The sequence below is a fragment of the Acanthochromis polyacanthus genome, chromosome 1, assembly GCF_021347895.1.
Source record: "Acanthochromis polyacanthus isolate Apoly-LR-REF ecotype Palm Island chromosome 1, KAUST_Apoly_ChrSc, whole genome shotgun sequence".
Lineage (NCBI taxonomy): Eukaryota > Metazoa > Chordata > Actinopteri > Pomacentridae > Acanthochromis > Acanthochromis polyacanthus.
The window spans coordinates 39,087,810-39,105,034 of record NC_067113.1 but is presented as its reverse complement, the minus strand read 5'-3'; the positions used below and the strand labels follow the sequence as shown (position 1 = coordinate 39,105,034).

At 38.2% G+C, this 17,225-nt stretch overlaps 1 protein-coding gene across 1 annotated transcript in view; it reads right to left on the bottom strand.

Moving 5' to 3' along the window:
- Nucleotides 1–17,125, bottom strand: part of LOC110955796 (myelin regulatory factor like) — a 29,597-nt gene extending 12,472 nt beyond the window's left edge. The window contains exons 1-16 of the mRNA XM_051957953.1: nt 16,900–17,125; nt 15,048–15,141; nt 13,477–13,556; nt 12,830–13,202; nt 10,272–10,469; nt 9,990–10,185; nt 9,837–9,913; nt 9,570–9,680; nt 9,147–9,237; nt 8,836–9,036; nt 7,270–7,378; nt 7,074–7,183; nt 5,778–5,923; nt 687–848; nt 517–588; nt 313–356 (exon numbers count right to left, since the gene is read on the bottom strand). Of these exons, the coding sequence (XP_051813913.1) occupies nt 313–356; nt 517–588; nt 687–848; nt 5,778–5,923; nt 7,074–7,183; nt 7,270–7,378; nt 8,836–9,036; nt 9,147–9,237; nt 9,570–9,680; nt 9,837–9,913; nt 9,990–10,185; nt 10,272–10,469; nt 12,830–13,202; nt 13,477–13,556; nt 15,048–15,141; nt 16,900–16,972 (2,137 nt within the window). The 5' untranslated portion in view covers nt 16,973–17,125. The remainder of the gene's footprint in view (nt 1–312; nt 357–516; nt 589–686; nt 849–5,777; nt 5,924–7,073; nt 7,184–7,269; nt 7,379–8,835; nt 9,037–9,146; nt 9,238–9,569; nt 9,681–9,836; nt 9,914–9,989; nt 10,186–10,271; nt 10,470–12,829; nt 13,203–13,476; nt 13,557–15,047; nt 15,142–16,899) is intronic.
- Nucleotides 17,126–17,225: the final 100 nt, after the last annotated feature.

The following is a 17,225-nucleotide window of genomic DNA, read 5'->3' as shown; positions in this document are numbered from 1 at the left end:
GACCACAAGACAAAAACTAAATGGATACTCGGCTGAACTGCAGGCAGTGTTTCCACAAAAAAACAAGAAATATAGGCACCAATTAAAAACATAAGCAGTAAATTATCTGTACTATATCAAGTCTTGATTTTTCCCCCAGTCTTTACACCATCAGTGACACAACAAAAGCAAACATTTAGACACTTTTTGGCTTAACTGCAGGCAGTGTAGTTTGACAGTAACAAAAAAACAAAAACCAAATGTGAAATCAACAGAAATCAGCATGATGATGATAGAATGAGTCAGTTTTTTCTGCACATGCTCAGTAGTTACCTGTGCTTGTCCACGTGGTCTGTGGAGGAACTTCGGTGGCATTGCTAACAAACAAAAACATAAAAAGTTGTTCGTAAATGATATTATTTTGGGATGTCTACAACACTGATAATAGTTGCTACGGTGTGTTTGATGTGACTTTGGCTGCTATCTGGAGATTACTATGTAGACATTTTTTTTCCTTTCACAATAAAAGATTTTTACTTGTTGCCCGGAAACAGAGTCAAGTCGTCCTCCCTTAAGTTGACCAGGTACAGAGCAGTGATGGAGATGACGCTGTAGAGACACACAGAAAACACCATAAATACATTTATTCTTCTGTTTTAATTGATTATATTTCTATGTAGAAGACAGGAAGTGACATCAGTCCTCACCAGAAGGCCATGGTGGCTAAGAGGGTGAAGACACTGGCCTGGAAGACCTTGTGGTGGAGACAGCTGTTAGATTTCCGACTCTGAACCTCTTTCTCGACTTTCTCCGATTTACAGGAGGTGATGCTGGATGTGGTCGACACGACACTGTGCTTCTTACGCCCCCTGGTGGACAAAACATGTAATGTAATTCATTTATTCACACTAAATTTAATGCACTTTAACTTATTTGTAGTTGGTAAAGAGTTGTGTTTCCTGGTGTTGTGTGACTTTTCCCAATGAAACACCTGCAATGATTAAGCTATTGATCAATTAGGCATCAACTATTAATTTAGTTGTCTACTATCTTGATCAGTTTAAGTACATAAACAAACAAAGCGTAAATTCAAGAATTGCAGCTTCTTAAATGTGACTATTTTCTGGTTTATTGGTAAAGCAAATTTACTTGTAGGTTGGATGTACAAAAGAGTCTTTGGAGTTCCACAATACACAATCATAGGTCTTGTACTATTTTACAACCTGTTGAAAAGTGAAAATCACATCTGGAGTTCCACAAGGTTCAAGTCTTGGCCCACTGCTTTTTAGTTTTGGCATTTTTGAGACTAAACAACTACAACTGGAAGATTTTCATGTTAAAACTAAACAAAAATATTGTACCAGTTAGTGGTTTGGTCTGTGAAATAGTCTTTGGAGTTCCGTAAGGTGCTGACATGGGTCCTCTACTATTTACACCCTTTATAAAATTAAAAATTGCATCTGGAGTTCCAGAAGGTTCAAGTCTGGGCCCACTACTTTTCAGTTTCTCGGGTTTCTACCACACTATCTGGTGATTTATCAGTTTTCTGTTAATTATTTAATTAACAGGCTGAGATGGATGTCTGCGTCTACACGAAATATTATTCTCAAAATTCGTTTCTGGAGACGATAAATAGGCTGAAGTTTGGTTTCATGGGTACTAGCCCAAGATATATTACAGTAATTTATATGTGGATATACCATTGCATAATATAGCATTGTTGCCACTCTTGAATTAATGAGGTAGCGGATTTTTCCTAGTATTCCGACAGCTTTGGCGATTTTTGAAGTAAGAAAACTCAGGTGTGCTTTCCAGCTAAGGGATTCATCAACTATAACTCCAAGAAAACGAGCAGAGGAAACATTCTGGATGGGTGTATTATCAATTTGGATTTTCAAAGAAGATTTAAAAGTATTGGGCTGTATTCCAAAAAATATAAAGTTAGTTTTTTTCGCTAAAGCAGGTGTTCTGAGTGTCTATCAAGTCAATAATTTCCAAATTGGTCAGTTTGTTTATAGTTCTGTAAACAAACTACTTCCCCAACATCTAAATTCTATTTATCATTTTAATAACGAATTTCATTATTATCCAACTCGTAACAGCACACTTATCAGAGCTCCTTTTGCTCGTATAAATCTGTCTGTATTTAGTATTCCATACAGAGAATCCAAAATATGGAATCAGTTACCAACCTGGGTCAGAGTCCTTTCACAAACTAAATTTAAAGCAGCTTTTAAAGAACTGCTTTTGAAAAAGAGTAATTTTCCATATGGGATATCCTACTAACACCTGGTTTGTCTTTGGTCAATATGTTTTAAAGAGGTAATATTTTACCCTGTGTATAACTTTAGGAACTGTTGGCATGTTATTTGATATTTTAACATATTTATATAATTGTCTACCTGAGATGTTTTTTCTTTTTTCTTTTTTGGAGGTTGTCTTCTCTCAAACCCCTTGAGGGTTTTTTGGCAACCTTCCTTCACACTTTTAATGTAAGAAATGCGAATTGTTTGTTTAACTTTGTGTGTGAAAAATAAATCAAATCAAAAATCAAATCAAATCAGCAACTATTTTTTAACCAATTAATTAGCTTGAGTACATTTTTTTTTTTTAAAGAAAATAGGTCTAAATTATGTGATTTAAGCTTCTTCAGTGTGAATATTTTCTGGTTACTTTCCTCTTTTTTGATGGTAAACTGAATATCTTTGGACAAAAGCTTAGGAAATTTTTCATTTTTCACCATTTGATGACATTTTTGAGACCAAAAAACAAATTAAAAATAAAAAAAATCACCAGTTGAGTAGTTAAATAATTGCTAGTTACAGCGTCTATTGATCTTCAGCTTATATCCTGAAATCATTCGTTATTTACATTTTTATATTTCATTTTGTTTTGATAGTTCTAATTATTATATTTGAAAATCCAAGTTAATTTACTGGATGCACTGCAAGTCAGATTAACATTTTATAATATAAAAACACAACAGACTGACTGTTCATAAAAATACACAAAACTGCTAGCCTAGCCGCGCTAGACCCATCTCTTAAGACACAAGGGTCTAGGGAAGCTCGACAGGGAGGGAGGCGGGCTAAAAGGTTGTCTATGAAATCACTCTGCAGCAACTGGGTAGGTATACAACCAATCAGCGCAACGAATAGGCTGACGTAGTTCCTAGAGCGCCGGCAGATTGTGGCTAAGTCCCATTAGCTTCCCAACCAGCGGAGCCAACTGGTATATTAAGGATTTGCCGTATCCCATCGGCATAAGTCCAAATACGTCTTTCTTCTCAATGAAACACTTCAATGCCGTCCTTTGTTTATCTTTCAAGTTGAATTTTAGCTTCAAATCTTTAAGGGCTGTGGCCAAAGCCGAGTCCAAAGATAACTGTTTATTGTGCGCTGGTTGTTTCTGTCAGAATCGTCACGCCTCTGTCGTCACTTAGTTACGCCCGCCTTCTGACTCTACACTTCATGGTGATTGGTCCGGCCAGTTTTAGGAGAATCCAGCCTCGAGCCTTATGGAGGGTAACTAGACCCACCCTGGCAGAGAATTAAATTTGTTGCCATGGGTTGTCTAGCGCGGCTAGGCTACAAAACTGCAGCATTAATGTCTTATTTCAATAAACTTTTTCACCGTTTTCATCCAACATGATGGTCTATTAATTTGGAAACTATGAAAAACAATATTCCATAAATAAACCATGAAAGCTGCATGTTTTCAGTCAGCACTGTTCAGATGGTTTGTAATAACGTGAACCTTCGTTATTGAACTTTGCCTCATTTACAACATACTTTTACAGATTTCCCAGAATACATTTCAGTAAAAGACAGAATCTCTGTAACTGATGGCCTTGACTCTTTATGAATTCAGGTTGTTTTGGCTGCAGTGAACTTTCATCTAATTAAATCTCTTCATTCTCGCCTACAGTAGCCTTCAGAATGTCCTTGAACTGTGACTCACAGCGACACACTGATAACACACTTTGTGTGTGTTGACTGTTGCCGTTACGCAACACGCATTACATCAGAAGTTTCCATGAAGCTTATTTTACAGAACAACTCCTAAAGATGGAACACCGAGAAATAACAGAGCTTCAAACGAATTATTCTTGAGTTTTAGATGCACCAAGTCTGCATTAAAATGAGGGAAAATGTTCAATATTAGCCGTCAATGACTCATTTTCAACAACTGCTTTTGCAGTTATTTTAATTTTCATTATGAAAATGTTTTAAAATCTTAAATCTAAACAAAAATAAAAACATTCAAATGGGGTAAATATGCTAAAGTTGTAAAAGTTGCTGCTTTAATTGATTATTATTTTAACAAAGCACTAAATGATGTTAAATTGAAGAGATCTGATTATTATTTTTGTAATCAACTACCTTTTATTTGTATGTGTTGGGGTTTTATAATTAGATTTTTGCATTTTTTTCTGTGTTTTCTACAAATGTAACATGCTTCTACATCTCGTTAATGGTTCAAATGTTGTATAATTTATATGCAACTAATGTATCAAACTTTATTTACAGTATAGAGCTGCTTTGATAAGTGCTGAGCAGGTCAAAGTTCTTCATAGACATTTGATCATCCGATAATACGACAGAGCAAGTTTAGATCAGAATGGAGCGAAATGAAACTACATGAAAAACGTAAAAATAAAATTAAATAATACAAACAGCATTAAAAAGCAAGAAGAATTTGTTAGGAAAAACTCAAAAAACAAAAAAAATGCAATAATAAGTTTCAAAAACATGGACCAAACATTTTAAAAAGACAAAACGTATAAAGAATAAAAACAGTTCTTTAAAAGAGAAAAAAATAGTATCAAATTAGTAAAAAAAATGAAAAAAACTAAATCAGTTGATATAATACGTAACAAATAAAAAGACGAAAAAATTTTAAAAAGACAAAAAATATCAAAATTACTGAATAAAATGATAACAGACTTAAAAAACAAGAAAAATATTAGAAAGAAAAACATTTTAAAAATTATAATAGAAAGATTAAAGGCAAGAAAAACATTAAAATAACAAAACTTAAAAATTAATTAATTAATACAAAGATTAAAAAGAAAAACAGTAATTAACTCAAATTTGTTTAAGAAAGAGAAAACATTAAAAGTTTAATGAAAAGAACAAAGAAATAAATATTCTTATTCAGAAAATACATAAAAAATAATAAAATGATAAAAAGAGGATCAAAACAATCAAAAGACTAAAAAGTGAATTAAAAGTATCCTGGAAAAAATGATAAAAAAAGACAAAAAACAAGAAAAAGTTATTGAAAAAGAAAAATGTTATAAAATTATATCATGAAAAGACTAAAAATCAAGAAAGACATTTAAAAAACCAAAATACCAAATTAAGTTAAATTAAACAATAAAAAGATTCAAAAGCAAAACAATAATTAACCCAATTTATGTATAAATATAAGAAATGAGAAAAAATATTAAAAGCATAATATTAGAAAAAGATAATACAAAATAAGTGGAATAATATAGTAAAACCAAAAAATTAAATAAACAGGGGAGAAAAAAATGTTATAAAAGCTTTAAAGAAAAAATGCCACTTTAACCTCCCAGCCTCTAGGGGGCAGAATAAGCTACGGTAATAAAGAGTGAAAGCTGAAACTTTAAAAGGAAGTCATTCAGGATGTAATGTGACTGATTATAATGTCTGCAGCTACATTTTTAAAAAAAAACATTCAAACTCTTAAAGCTAATTAGCCAATAAAGCTACGGTCCCAATAAAACATATAAACGTGAACGAGTGTGTTTTCAGGCTAAAAACTAAAGTTACCCGGTGGAGCGAAGGCTGCCCGTCAGACTCTTCAGTTTGGCCAGCCGACAGTTCCAGACTTCCAGCTCTTTGATCCGAGTCTCTAGGTTGTCAGTGAGTTTCGACAACTGCTGAACGGCGCCGACGTTCTCCATGAAGATCTGCTCCTGGAGGAACAAACGGAGGCTTTTAGTTCTGCTGATTTACATGATGATACCAGGCGACTGCTAGTAGTGGTCAGATGGAACAAAACCTAAACAGAAATATGTTTGGAGGAGAGAATGTAAAGCCTTTAATCCTAAGAACACAAAACCGACCACCAAGCATGGTGGTGGCAGTATCATGCTGTGGGGCTTTACCCAAAAGACGCAGAAAAAAGGCACAAAATAACCAAAAATAGGCAGAAAACAGTCAAAATGAGGCACAAAGTTATTTACACAAGGCACAAAGCAACCTAAATGATGACCAAAGAGGCACAAAACAACAAAAATGATACAACAAAACAATCAAATATCAGCACTGAACTAACAAAATGAGACAAAAAATAACCAAATTCAGGCACAAAACAACTAAAATGAGACACAAAATCACCAAAATGAGACACAACACAACTATATTTTTTGTCATTTTTCAACCAGAAACTGCGAAACTAGAAAGAATCCACAGGTTTTCAACTTTCTGACACTCCTTAAACGCATCGTGTACAATTTGCTGCTGATCACATGGACAAAACTCTGTGGTCAGATGGAACATAAACTGAGAAGAAATATGTTTGGAGGAGAGAAGGTGAGGCCTTTAATGCCAAGAACACCAAACTACCATCAAGCATGGTGGTGGCAGTGTCATAATAGGTTATATAGGTTGATCTTGGACACAGTTGGATGTTTCAGCAAGACAATGAACCCAAACACACATCAGACGTGGAGAAGAAACGGTTCCATCAGGATAGAATGAAGGTTCTGGACTGGTCTCCCCAACGCTAATATTTGGTCAAGTTTGTCTGTTTCCACCTCAGTTCAGTTCTTCTGGTTTCAATCTTCTGGTTTATCTTTGACTCCTCTGGACACTATACCTACTATCAAGCAAGGAGGTGGCAGTATCATTATACTATGAACTTAACTGACTAAAGTCTGATTTGTTTCTTCATCAGTCAACAGGTTCTTGATGGGTTTAAGTCAGAATTTTGGGAAGACCGGTCTAGAACCTTCATTCTTTCCTGACTATATGTTTGGTAGTAAACAATCAGATTACTGAAGAAGTTGTTTGATCATTAATCTCTAAACATGGATTATTCTAGATATAAGATGGAGGATCTACCTTGTCCACCATGAGGAAGTTCTCTATCGTCTCTCCGTCAGAACAGGTGACGTCTCCGACCTCCTTCACCGCAGACGGCAGCAGCTCCTTCACCTCCTGGGCGATAATACCTGAAATATCAAACGACACACAAGTAAAAACCCTAAAATCCAGGGATAAAACCAGAACCAACTGCTGGGATGATGAAGTGCAGCACCTGTCTGGTGGGTGTGGTCTATCCCCATCGAAGAGGCAAACTCTGGTTTGTAATCAAACTCCACTATCCTCATCTGAGTGATTCTCTTCAGCTGCTGCTCAGAGTCGACCTGATGGATGAACAGAAGTTTAGTAGATTAGTGGTGCCAGTAGGGGGCGCCAAAGTCAGATGTCTTTATATTTAACACACAGAGGTTTTAAATAATAATTTCCCAACATTAACTATTTTCTGCACGTTTTCAGTTTGTTTACAGTTAAAATGAGTCGCACATTAACAAAAATATTGACTGTAAAAACACACTTGCGAGCTACAAATCTTTGAAATTAGAGTAGAAATGCTACTCAAGTCTGGAGAACTGAACTTCAGGAAGATGTTCAAAACACCAAATAAGAATATGAAATTCTCTGCTGCAACCAATCTCATATTTCAATTTAGAGAGAACCATTATTTATCCATTTTCTTTCCTCGAATCCCTTATTTTACACCTTCTAATTCTTGTAACTACGTTTCTCACGAGCTTGAAGAGATTATCTTTTAACTAAAAGTAATTCTTGAAATATTTAGAGCATATTTTAGTTGTTTTGGAGATACTGTGGGTAGTTTTGGCTGATCAAAGTTAACTTAAGCACACGACTTATTCAGTGATTTGTACAAAAGTACTACTTTGACAAATAAGTTTTGGTAATTTAGTAAAGCTGTGGACACAAAAATGGAAACTAGAGCATGTAAAATTTGGGGATTTTGAGGATAAGTTCAATAATTAACACTCAAATGTTTACTGGTACGTTGGTCTTCTTCCATTTTTCAACACTTTACGGTTGCTTATCACTGTATGCAGACGACACCTCATTTTATCTAGAAAAACTGTGGTCGTATAGACTCACTCAGTCTTTCCATTTTAGTTCAATTCGAGAGTATAGTTATAAATAATTAAGCCAATAACTATGATCGTGTTATGTTTGCATTTGCAGTTATTTACCTTCCAGAAAGACATGTAAAATCAGGAGAAATTAGACCCAAACCCCACTAGGACGTAAACCACCAGGTTGGCATTTGGTCTCTGGCAAAGTAGAAGTTGCTGCATCCGTAGTTATGGGATGGTTATATATCTGGCTACATTATATCAATACTTTGACACTTTTTCCTTCCATTATAGTTGGTTGGTAGTTTGGCTTTCAGCTGTCAGGATGCTGTACGACAAACTCAGGACACCAGATATCAGCTGGACTCGACAAGTTTTGCAGTGCAGCTTTTAACCCAGTGCAAACCACATAAAACAGATGCAAAAAAGTGGAATAATATAATAAAACCAAGAAAGAACAAAAATGAAATAATCAGTGGAGAAAAAAACTGCCACTTTAACCTCCCAGCCTCTCGGGGGCAGGATAAGCCCTGACTATAAGGAAGGAAACCATTCAGCATCTAAATGAGCTGATTTTGATGTTGTTGTTTTGTTTTTTTTACACTTTATAAAAATATTTAAACCCTCAATGATGCGGAAACATCTGCTTTTACCTCCAGCTGCTTCAGAAGAGTTCAGATAATAAAATAAATCCATCGTCTCACCTCCTGGATGTTGTGTTTGGCGCGCTGGTCGGACGGCTGCATGACGGCGCCCATCACCTTGGCATTGCCACAGACGACCAGCGCCTCGTCGGGGGAGTCGGTGTTGATGCCGACCCGACCGTGACAGACCACAGCTTCCTGCAGTGCCCCCCGCTGCCACAAAGTGTCGCCGTCTGTCTCGAACTGACCCGGGTTGGACGCCTGAAAGGGGAAGATGCTCCTTTAATCTGATTTTCTGTCAAAAACTGTTGTATAAGTCCATTTCTGACACATTGATTCATCGTCTATCAGTTCAGAGTCGGCGGTTTTACCCTGACGATGATCCTCTCCGACACCAGAGCCGTCAGGAGGAACGTTTCTTCTCGGACTGCAGCGTACAGACCGACCACCATCTGGAAATACCTACACAAACACACACAGACTGGAGGTTCATGTGTTTGAAGAGAAACCCAGATGCTTCAGTACTATCGGTCGATCTTAAATTTTCTATTGAAGTGGTTTTCAACCAAATCAACAATTTTCTGCATTTGGACATCATCATTGACAGCTTCCAGTCAGGTTTCTGCTTATATCAAAGCACTGAAACTCTCATTAAGACTTTAAATAACATGAAAAATGCTGAACGATCCTGGTGTTTTTAGGTCTAGTGTGATATTTCACACCGTGGAACATCAACTGTGTTTGCCGTTCAGAACTGCCGTTGTGATTCCATTTGAACACAGTGACTCACTGACCTCTGGTCGGGGTTGGGTTTTCCTTTCTTCCTCATGTTGTTGGTCGTCGTCTCGCTGAAATGCAGCCTTCCCAGCGTCACTTTGGTTATTTTACCACCAGGCAGACTGATCCTGGAAGATCACAGGTTTTCAGGACAGAATAGTTGGATAAACTGAAGGTTATAGCCTAGAAATGACCCAACTTTCAAAAACGCGATTACAAGCTTCATGAAAAACCACCTGAACATCAAAGCAACCAACTAGTCTAGCAACCCTGCAGTTACCTACCTGACCGGGTGGAACGGTTTCTTAGTGCGGTCCGGTTGGGACTGTTCGATGGTCACCTGGTGGCTCGGAGTTTCCAACTGCAGGAAACGCAGATTTTACACATTGAATAAAGAATGACAGTTTCATCCTGCCAGCTACGTCTCTCATACTGACCTTAACTCCAAACACTTTTATCTGGAAGTGGTCGACCTGCTGAGGTCCGCTGGGCGTTCTGACGTATTGTGGTTCTGCCGCCACACCGATGTGAACCGTGACCTGAAAGTGGTTCTTCTTCTGGCACACGAAGGCCTCGTCAGTAGCAGAGTAGTTGAAACCTTTATCTGTTTCAACGTGGTAGGCAGGAGGAGACCTGGAACATTGAAGAAACGACGTACAATGAAACCGAAGCTGACAAACACATCTCTATTGCATTTAAAAAGCTGCCGTTTTGCTCACAGGATCTGGTAGCTGCTGTCGTAGAAGGTGCCCCGCTGTTCCAGTCTGTACTGTTCCCACGTCAGCAGCTGATGGGATCCCAGAGTCAGACCCCCAACACTGGGACCTACAGCGCCACCATGAGGTCCATCACCTTCAACGCAGGATGCCGACGGTTCCTCACACTCAGATCTCCTTCTCTTTTTACTGTCCGGTGAGCTGAAGCAGGACAAGATGTTTACAGCTCAAATCAAACAGCTAAGTAAAGGTTCTTCTTGGTTCTTGAAGATGTTTCACCTTCATTTAAGACACTACCTCAGTTCTAACTGACTGGTGGTGAGTCCCAGGTCTTTCTCTCCCCTAACTGAGGATTGTTACCACTTATAACAGACCCCTGATGTCTCACCAGCCAGTTTCACCATAATTCAAACTTCTACACTCGCCAACAACAAATATGACTCAATGGTTCTTGACAATCATTTAGTATGGAGTCCTTACATCCCTTTTCAGGAAGTTTTACCATCATCCAAGCCGTGATTCCCACCTCCAACTCACAGGAGTAGTACTTCATTACCAACCGCACATAATGGAGTCCTATAATCCCTCATCAGGCAGTTTTACCATTATTCAAACTTTGATTCTCACTTTCAACTCATATTACTGAAGACTAATAACCAACTACTGCAGGTTCTCGGTTTAAAACGTTCTTGACCTATGGTGTTTCGTTGATACGTTGGAATTGGTTACATGGAACTAGTTGGCAAGTGGAGTGGAAGAATACACCGTCACACTGTGCTATAAGACACCTTTCTTTACATTTGCCTGTTGGATTGTGCTACATTTGCTAACTTTTTGCCTTTCATTATGGCTTCCAAGCATAAATCAGACTCCTCTGATGGCAGTGCTTTGAAGAAAAGGAACACCATCTCCATGAAAGTGAAATTAGATATAACTAGAAAAGCACTCGGAGAGCGCAGACCTCCGCCATGCCATCTGTTTGTCTGTCTGTCTGTCTTTGTGTGTGTCTGTTTGTCTGTTAACAGCATAACTCAAAAAGTCATGGACGGATTTTCACCAAATTTTGTACAATTGAGAGATGGCCTGGCGGCCATCTCTCAATTGTCCTTCAACCTTCAAAAAAATCCTGGATCCAGACGGTGATCCGGATCACCTCCAAAATCTAATCGATTGTTACTTTTGCTCTTCCGGACATCCTGTAAAAATTTGGTGAAAATCCGTCCATGACTTTTTGAGTTATGCTGTTAACAGACAAACAGACACACACACAGACAGACAGACAAACAAACTCCGGTGATTACATAACCTCCTGGCGGAGGTAATAAAATGCTCAAGTTGTAAAAACAGGGCACCATATTTTGTTATCTTCTTGTAAAATGACTCATACATGCGTGGAAGTCATTGGTGTTCATGACTTTTCTGAAGAAATGATCAATATCATGATACACGTAACGGCTTTATTCACATTTTTGTCGGAGCTCCGACTTACAGCGAAAATTGACTTAGGTTGATCTGTAGAAATGGCACTCTGACGTAAGTCGAGGATCCCCTGTACTTACGATGAAGTCCTTACATCCCTCACCAGGCAGTTTTACCTCTACTTAAGCATTGACTCTCATCCCCAACTAACACAACTCAATACTTGTCTTTGACCACTTGCAATGAAGTCCTGAAATCCTTCTTCAGTCAGTTTCACCCTAATCTAATTCAAACCTGTATACACACCAACAACTCAAAGTGTATTATCAACCACATATAACAGAGTCCTATAATCACTCACTAGGCAGTTTTACCGCGATTCACACTATGATTCTCACCTACAACTCATATAACTTATGGCTAATTACTAACTACTTCCCATCAAATCCTGACATCTCTTACCAGTAAGTTTTGGACTTCAAACTTGTATACTCACCAACAACCCAGCCTTCTTAACAACTATTTATTATGGAGTCCTGACATCCCTCTCCGGACAGTTATTTATAGATGGATTGATGGATAGATGGATTATTATCAGGTCAGAGACCCAATTTCTTTTTTTACATGTTCGGCAGCTCCACCATCGTTCATGCCTTGATTCTTCCCTTAAACTGATATCATCCCAGTTTGGACTTGTCTACACACCAACAACTCCTATGACTCAAGGTTTATGACCAATCACATTTAATGGAGTCCTCTCATCCCTCATCAGGCAGTTTATTTACCATTCAGACTCAACTCTGAGTTATGAGAGTAGGGGTGGATAGTAATAGGTCTTGAATCAAGGTAAACCATCATCAAAAAACAAAAATAAGTCCACTTGCTTTCCTGAAGCCCTCATGAAATCATGTTCTATCTTAAACATGCAACTTTCTGGTTGAAAATCAGATGAAAAAGACACATTTATAAAATGCAACGACCCAAAACACATCTCAGAACTCCTGCCTCTTTAACATCTTGATCCTCAGCTTTGAGGACCCTTTCAGCTAAATGTTTAAGTCCCTTCTTATGAATACTTCTTCAAATATTCACATGTCCACAATTCCAACACCAGAAACAATAAAATGCCAATGTTTTCTTACTAGGTTCGTAATGTGGAGGCCGACCGCGACAGACCGACTGAAGGGGGTGTGGCCACAGCTGTGATTGGTGCATGGTAGCTGTTGGAGGGCGGGGACGGAGGTGTGGGCGGAGCGTAAACCTGCGAGCAGCTCTGTGGATTCAGGTAGCATTCAGGTGAGTGGTGAGTCTGAAGGTGTCGGGGGGCGGGTGGAGTCCCAGACTTCACATACATATTAGTGACACCCAAGTTATGGAGCTGCTGGTGGGTCAGCAGCTCGGAGGGGGCGGAGCCTCGGTCCTTAAAGCGACAGGAGGCACCGGATTGGGTCGTTGGTACAAACGCTTCCTGGGCAGTCTGCTGGTTGGACCAATAGGATGGCTTGTAGTGCAAATCTGCCAATTATAAAAGAAAACACCTCCTTGGTAAAGAGGTCATGGTTGTTTTGTCTTTCCAACTTTTCAGCACAGAAAGTGATATTTTAAAACATAACTTGTACTATATTGGAAGAAAACAACTTGTAAGTACTTGGCAGAAAGTAGTATTTAGGTGAAATAAACCTTTAAAACTAGAAGTTCTTGAAGCACTAAGTTTCGTGAAGCTAACGGTTCAGACTGTTACTGAATCTGATGTTTCTACAGGGTCCAGGTGTGAGGATGATGGTGGTACCTGGTATTTCTGGTATTTCTGGTATCTGAGCAGGAGAACAGGCCTCTGAGCTGGAATCAGGAGGAGACTCAGGGAGCATGCTGGGAAATCAAACAACCACCCAGTATTAGTAACATGCAGGAAGCCGTGGTTCTGTATTTACAGCCTCTAGGATCTGATAACCAACTAGGTCAACGCTGTTTTTATGCCTCCAAACCAGGAAGCTGCTGAATTCTGGAGCTGATGATCATGAAAGTGGTGGAGGAAGGTTCATCTTCAGTTAAACGCATTAATTATTAATGGGGTTCTGATGTTTACATGGACTGGAACCAACCACCTTAAATACACCTCAGAGGTCCGTTCTTTTCCAGGCGTTTTCTAGTTCTATTACACCAGAGAGTGAAGTTTTTCTGTTTTACTACATTTATCTGACAGCTTTACAAAGCATCACCACACAAATGAAGGTTTTTAGACACAAAACAAACCAAATAATCCAACAGTTAATGGGGATTTTTTTTTAACAATTTACTGTTATCATGTGTATTTTGACCGTTTTGGTTAAAATTACAGATAATTACTAATAAAATCACTTTTGTTTTTGTTTTTTTACATATTATCCCTAAAAAAACAGACCAAATAAAAAAAATCCAGTATTTCTATAAATGTTAATTTATTCTTTTACAATGTTTATACTATTTCTTATTGTGTTTAAATCAGATAAAATAGCATTATTTTAGAGATATTTGTTACTTTAGAGAGTAGAGGCAATGCTTTGGTTTAATTACAGTTAATATCTAGTAAACCAGAGAAGAAAAAAACTTTGATAAATAAATAATAAAAATCAATGAATCAATATTCATGGTAGTTTTATCTTTGCAATAAATGGTAAAAATCTGAAGATTTGTTTTCAAGATAAAGTATACATACTTTTACTTTCAGTATCTTCTTCAATGTACAAGTTTTATTGTGCAGTATTAGTACTTTTACTGAAGGACGTGAATACTTCGTCCACTGCTGTATATGAGAAGTTACTCAGAAATAAATAGATGTTTGTAGCTGCAGGCTGTTTTTATTAATAACTGATTTAATGAATCATGCAAACTGCTGTGATCCACAGTATTTTGGTGGAAAAAACCCTCAAAACAGTAAGTACTTCACAGAAAGTGGCATTTTAGGCAGAATAAACCTTTAAAACCAAAACCTTTACTATTTTGCAAGAATAAAAACTGTAAAACCAGAAGTACTCGGACAGTCAGAGTATTTGTGATGGAATAAACTTTTAAAATTGTAAGTTGTTGGTCAGAAATCAGTATTTTGGTGAAATAAACCTTTAAAATGTGTAAGTACTTGGACAGAAAGTAGTATTTTGAGTAAAATAAATCTTTAAACCTAGAAGTACTCAAACAGAACTTTGTGTTTTTGTTTAAACATGAAAATTCGTTTTCAGGACAATATATACATATTGTTACTTTTTCAGTGTACAAATTTTACAGTGTAGCATTAGTACTTTAAAGGAAGGATCAGAATACTTGGTCCACCGCCGTACATGAGAAGTTAGTCTTGTTGTTAATAAATGATTAAATGAATCTTACAAGCTGCTGGGATCCACATCGTTGCTCAGATATTGCTCCAGAATGCTCGTATCCACGGCGACGGAATTGTCCAGCACATTATTCACATCCTGTCCTGAAAACATCCAATAATACCAAGTCTTAGTAACCTCATAAATCCACTCTCATATAATCCCTAGAGTTAAATAACATCCACTTTAAAATAGGGCTGCCGCTAACGACGAATCAGCGAATTGTCTGAGCACAATACGTCATCAAAAGTGGAAGTGAGCGCGCAATGCAACAGAAATCACCATCTGACCGGAGCACAGAACACGGATGGACATTGTACATATGTAGTATTTGCATGATGCAGCACAGATGTCCGCGTTTAGATACAGCTGTATCGTAAACGCTCACATCCATGTTTACGATACAGCACAGACGTCCGCACTGCATCATGATTCGTCGATTTGTCGTTAGTGGCAGCCCTACTTTAAAACCAGCAGCTATAAATAGACGGATGTCCTCACAACATCAGCAAAACACACACCGATCAATAATTGTTGATCCTCTGGCCGGTTAACCTACTATCAGCGACACTCAGACTGAAACTAAATATTTAAAGTCATAAAACAATAAAATTTTCAAGTCAATAATATCTGAAGCATCTAAATCTGTCACTAAATAAAATCCTACTTCGTCCACAGGTGGTTCAGAAAAGCTCGACTTGTTGTCCGAGAACGACTCAAGGACCCTGGAAGCTCCTTGAAACCGAATAGATTCACTTCACGAGACACCAGATCCTTCTCAAGGACCCTTAGAACATCTCCAAGGACTGAAACCGCCTCGAAAACAACTTGATCTACCACTTCTCTATCTTCAAGTACCCTTGGAAACCTCATCAAACACCATGGAACCATCAAGAGATCCAGACACATCTTCAAACACCCTGGAACATCCTATCCTCAAGAACCCTTAAACATTTTTTAAAATATTTTTGAAAGACCATAAGAACACCTTTAAGAAATCTTCTGGAAAGTTTTCAAGGTGTTTTTTTTCCTGATCTTTCAGAAAGCAAAGACCACTTTAGCAAACCTCTTGGAACCTTTTTAAGGATTACTTGAACCTTTTAAATATCCCTGGATTCTCCACAAGAACCACTTTACCACCTCAAGGACACTTTAGTCTTCCTTAAATACTCCTTCAACATCTTCAGTTACAATTGTCGAGCTCCTCCCCTTTAAGATATCCAGGTTTATCCCCAATGATATCAAGCACTCCAGAAGATCTTCTAAACATCCTGAAACACCCTAAAAACCAGCTTTAGAACCCCTGGAGCCTCCCTAAATACTACGGAGCCTCTTCTGAATATTATCAGGCACCTCAGGAATCTTTTTGTGGACAGTCCCTTTAAGGGATCCAGACTCATTTCAAATATCATTAAGGTCTCCAGAACATCTTGTAAACATTCAACAACACCTTAAAAAACATTTAAAACCCCTCAAACTTCCATAGGGTCAACTGCAGTCATTTCTCATGACAATTCATTTTCGTTAAGGACAACTGAGTTCCGTCAAGGACTCTTGGGAGCCGGTTTTTATCTCTTCTAAAACTCCTTAAGCGCCTCTGGTCCCTAAAGGAGATCAAGGTAGATCCTCAACATCCTCAAGGACCCTAGAACACCTTCTAAACATCCTGAAACACCTTACGAACCATCTTAAACATCCCTAGAACCTCCTCAGGGTCAACAGTCACTTTAAGCTATTATTCAGCTTCTTCAAGGACCCTGGAACCTCTTTGAGGACCCTGGAACCTCTTCCAAATCTTGTTCTAGCACAGATCCTCTAATATTTGCAGGTAGCATGCAGTAGAGCTTCATTTGACGCCTCACCGTTGAAGAACTGCTGCAGCGCCTCGTTCTCTCCCAGAACCTGGAGATGCTGCCGGCCGGCTCCAGGCTCCATGATGCCCAGCAGGGGGCGCTGCAGCAGGGGAACCAGAGGAACCGGGAGAAGCTCCAGCTGGAGCTGCTGCTGCTGAGAACCACCAGAAAAGACAGGTATTATAAAGAACGTCTGAACATGGAAGAATTAGAACGAACACATTAGAACCACAGAACAAGTGATTATTTCTACAGAACAAACTGTAAATATTTGAGATTAAGGGAGTCGTAGCTGTATGTCGGTTCTATCTGTGAGAACCAACAGATTTATGATG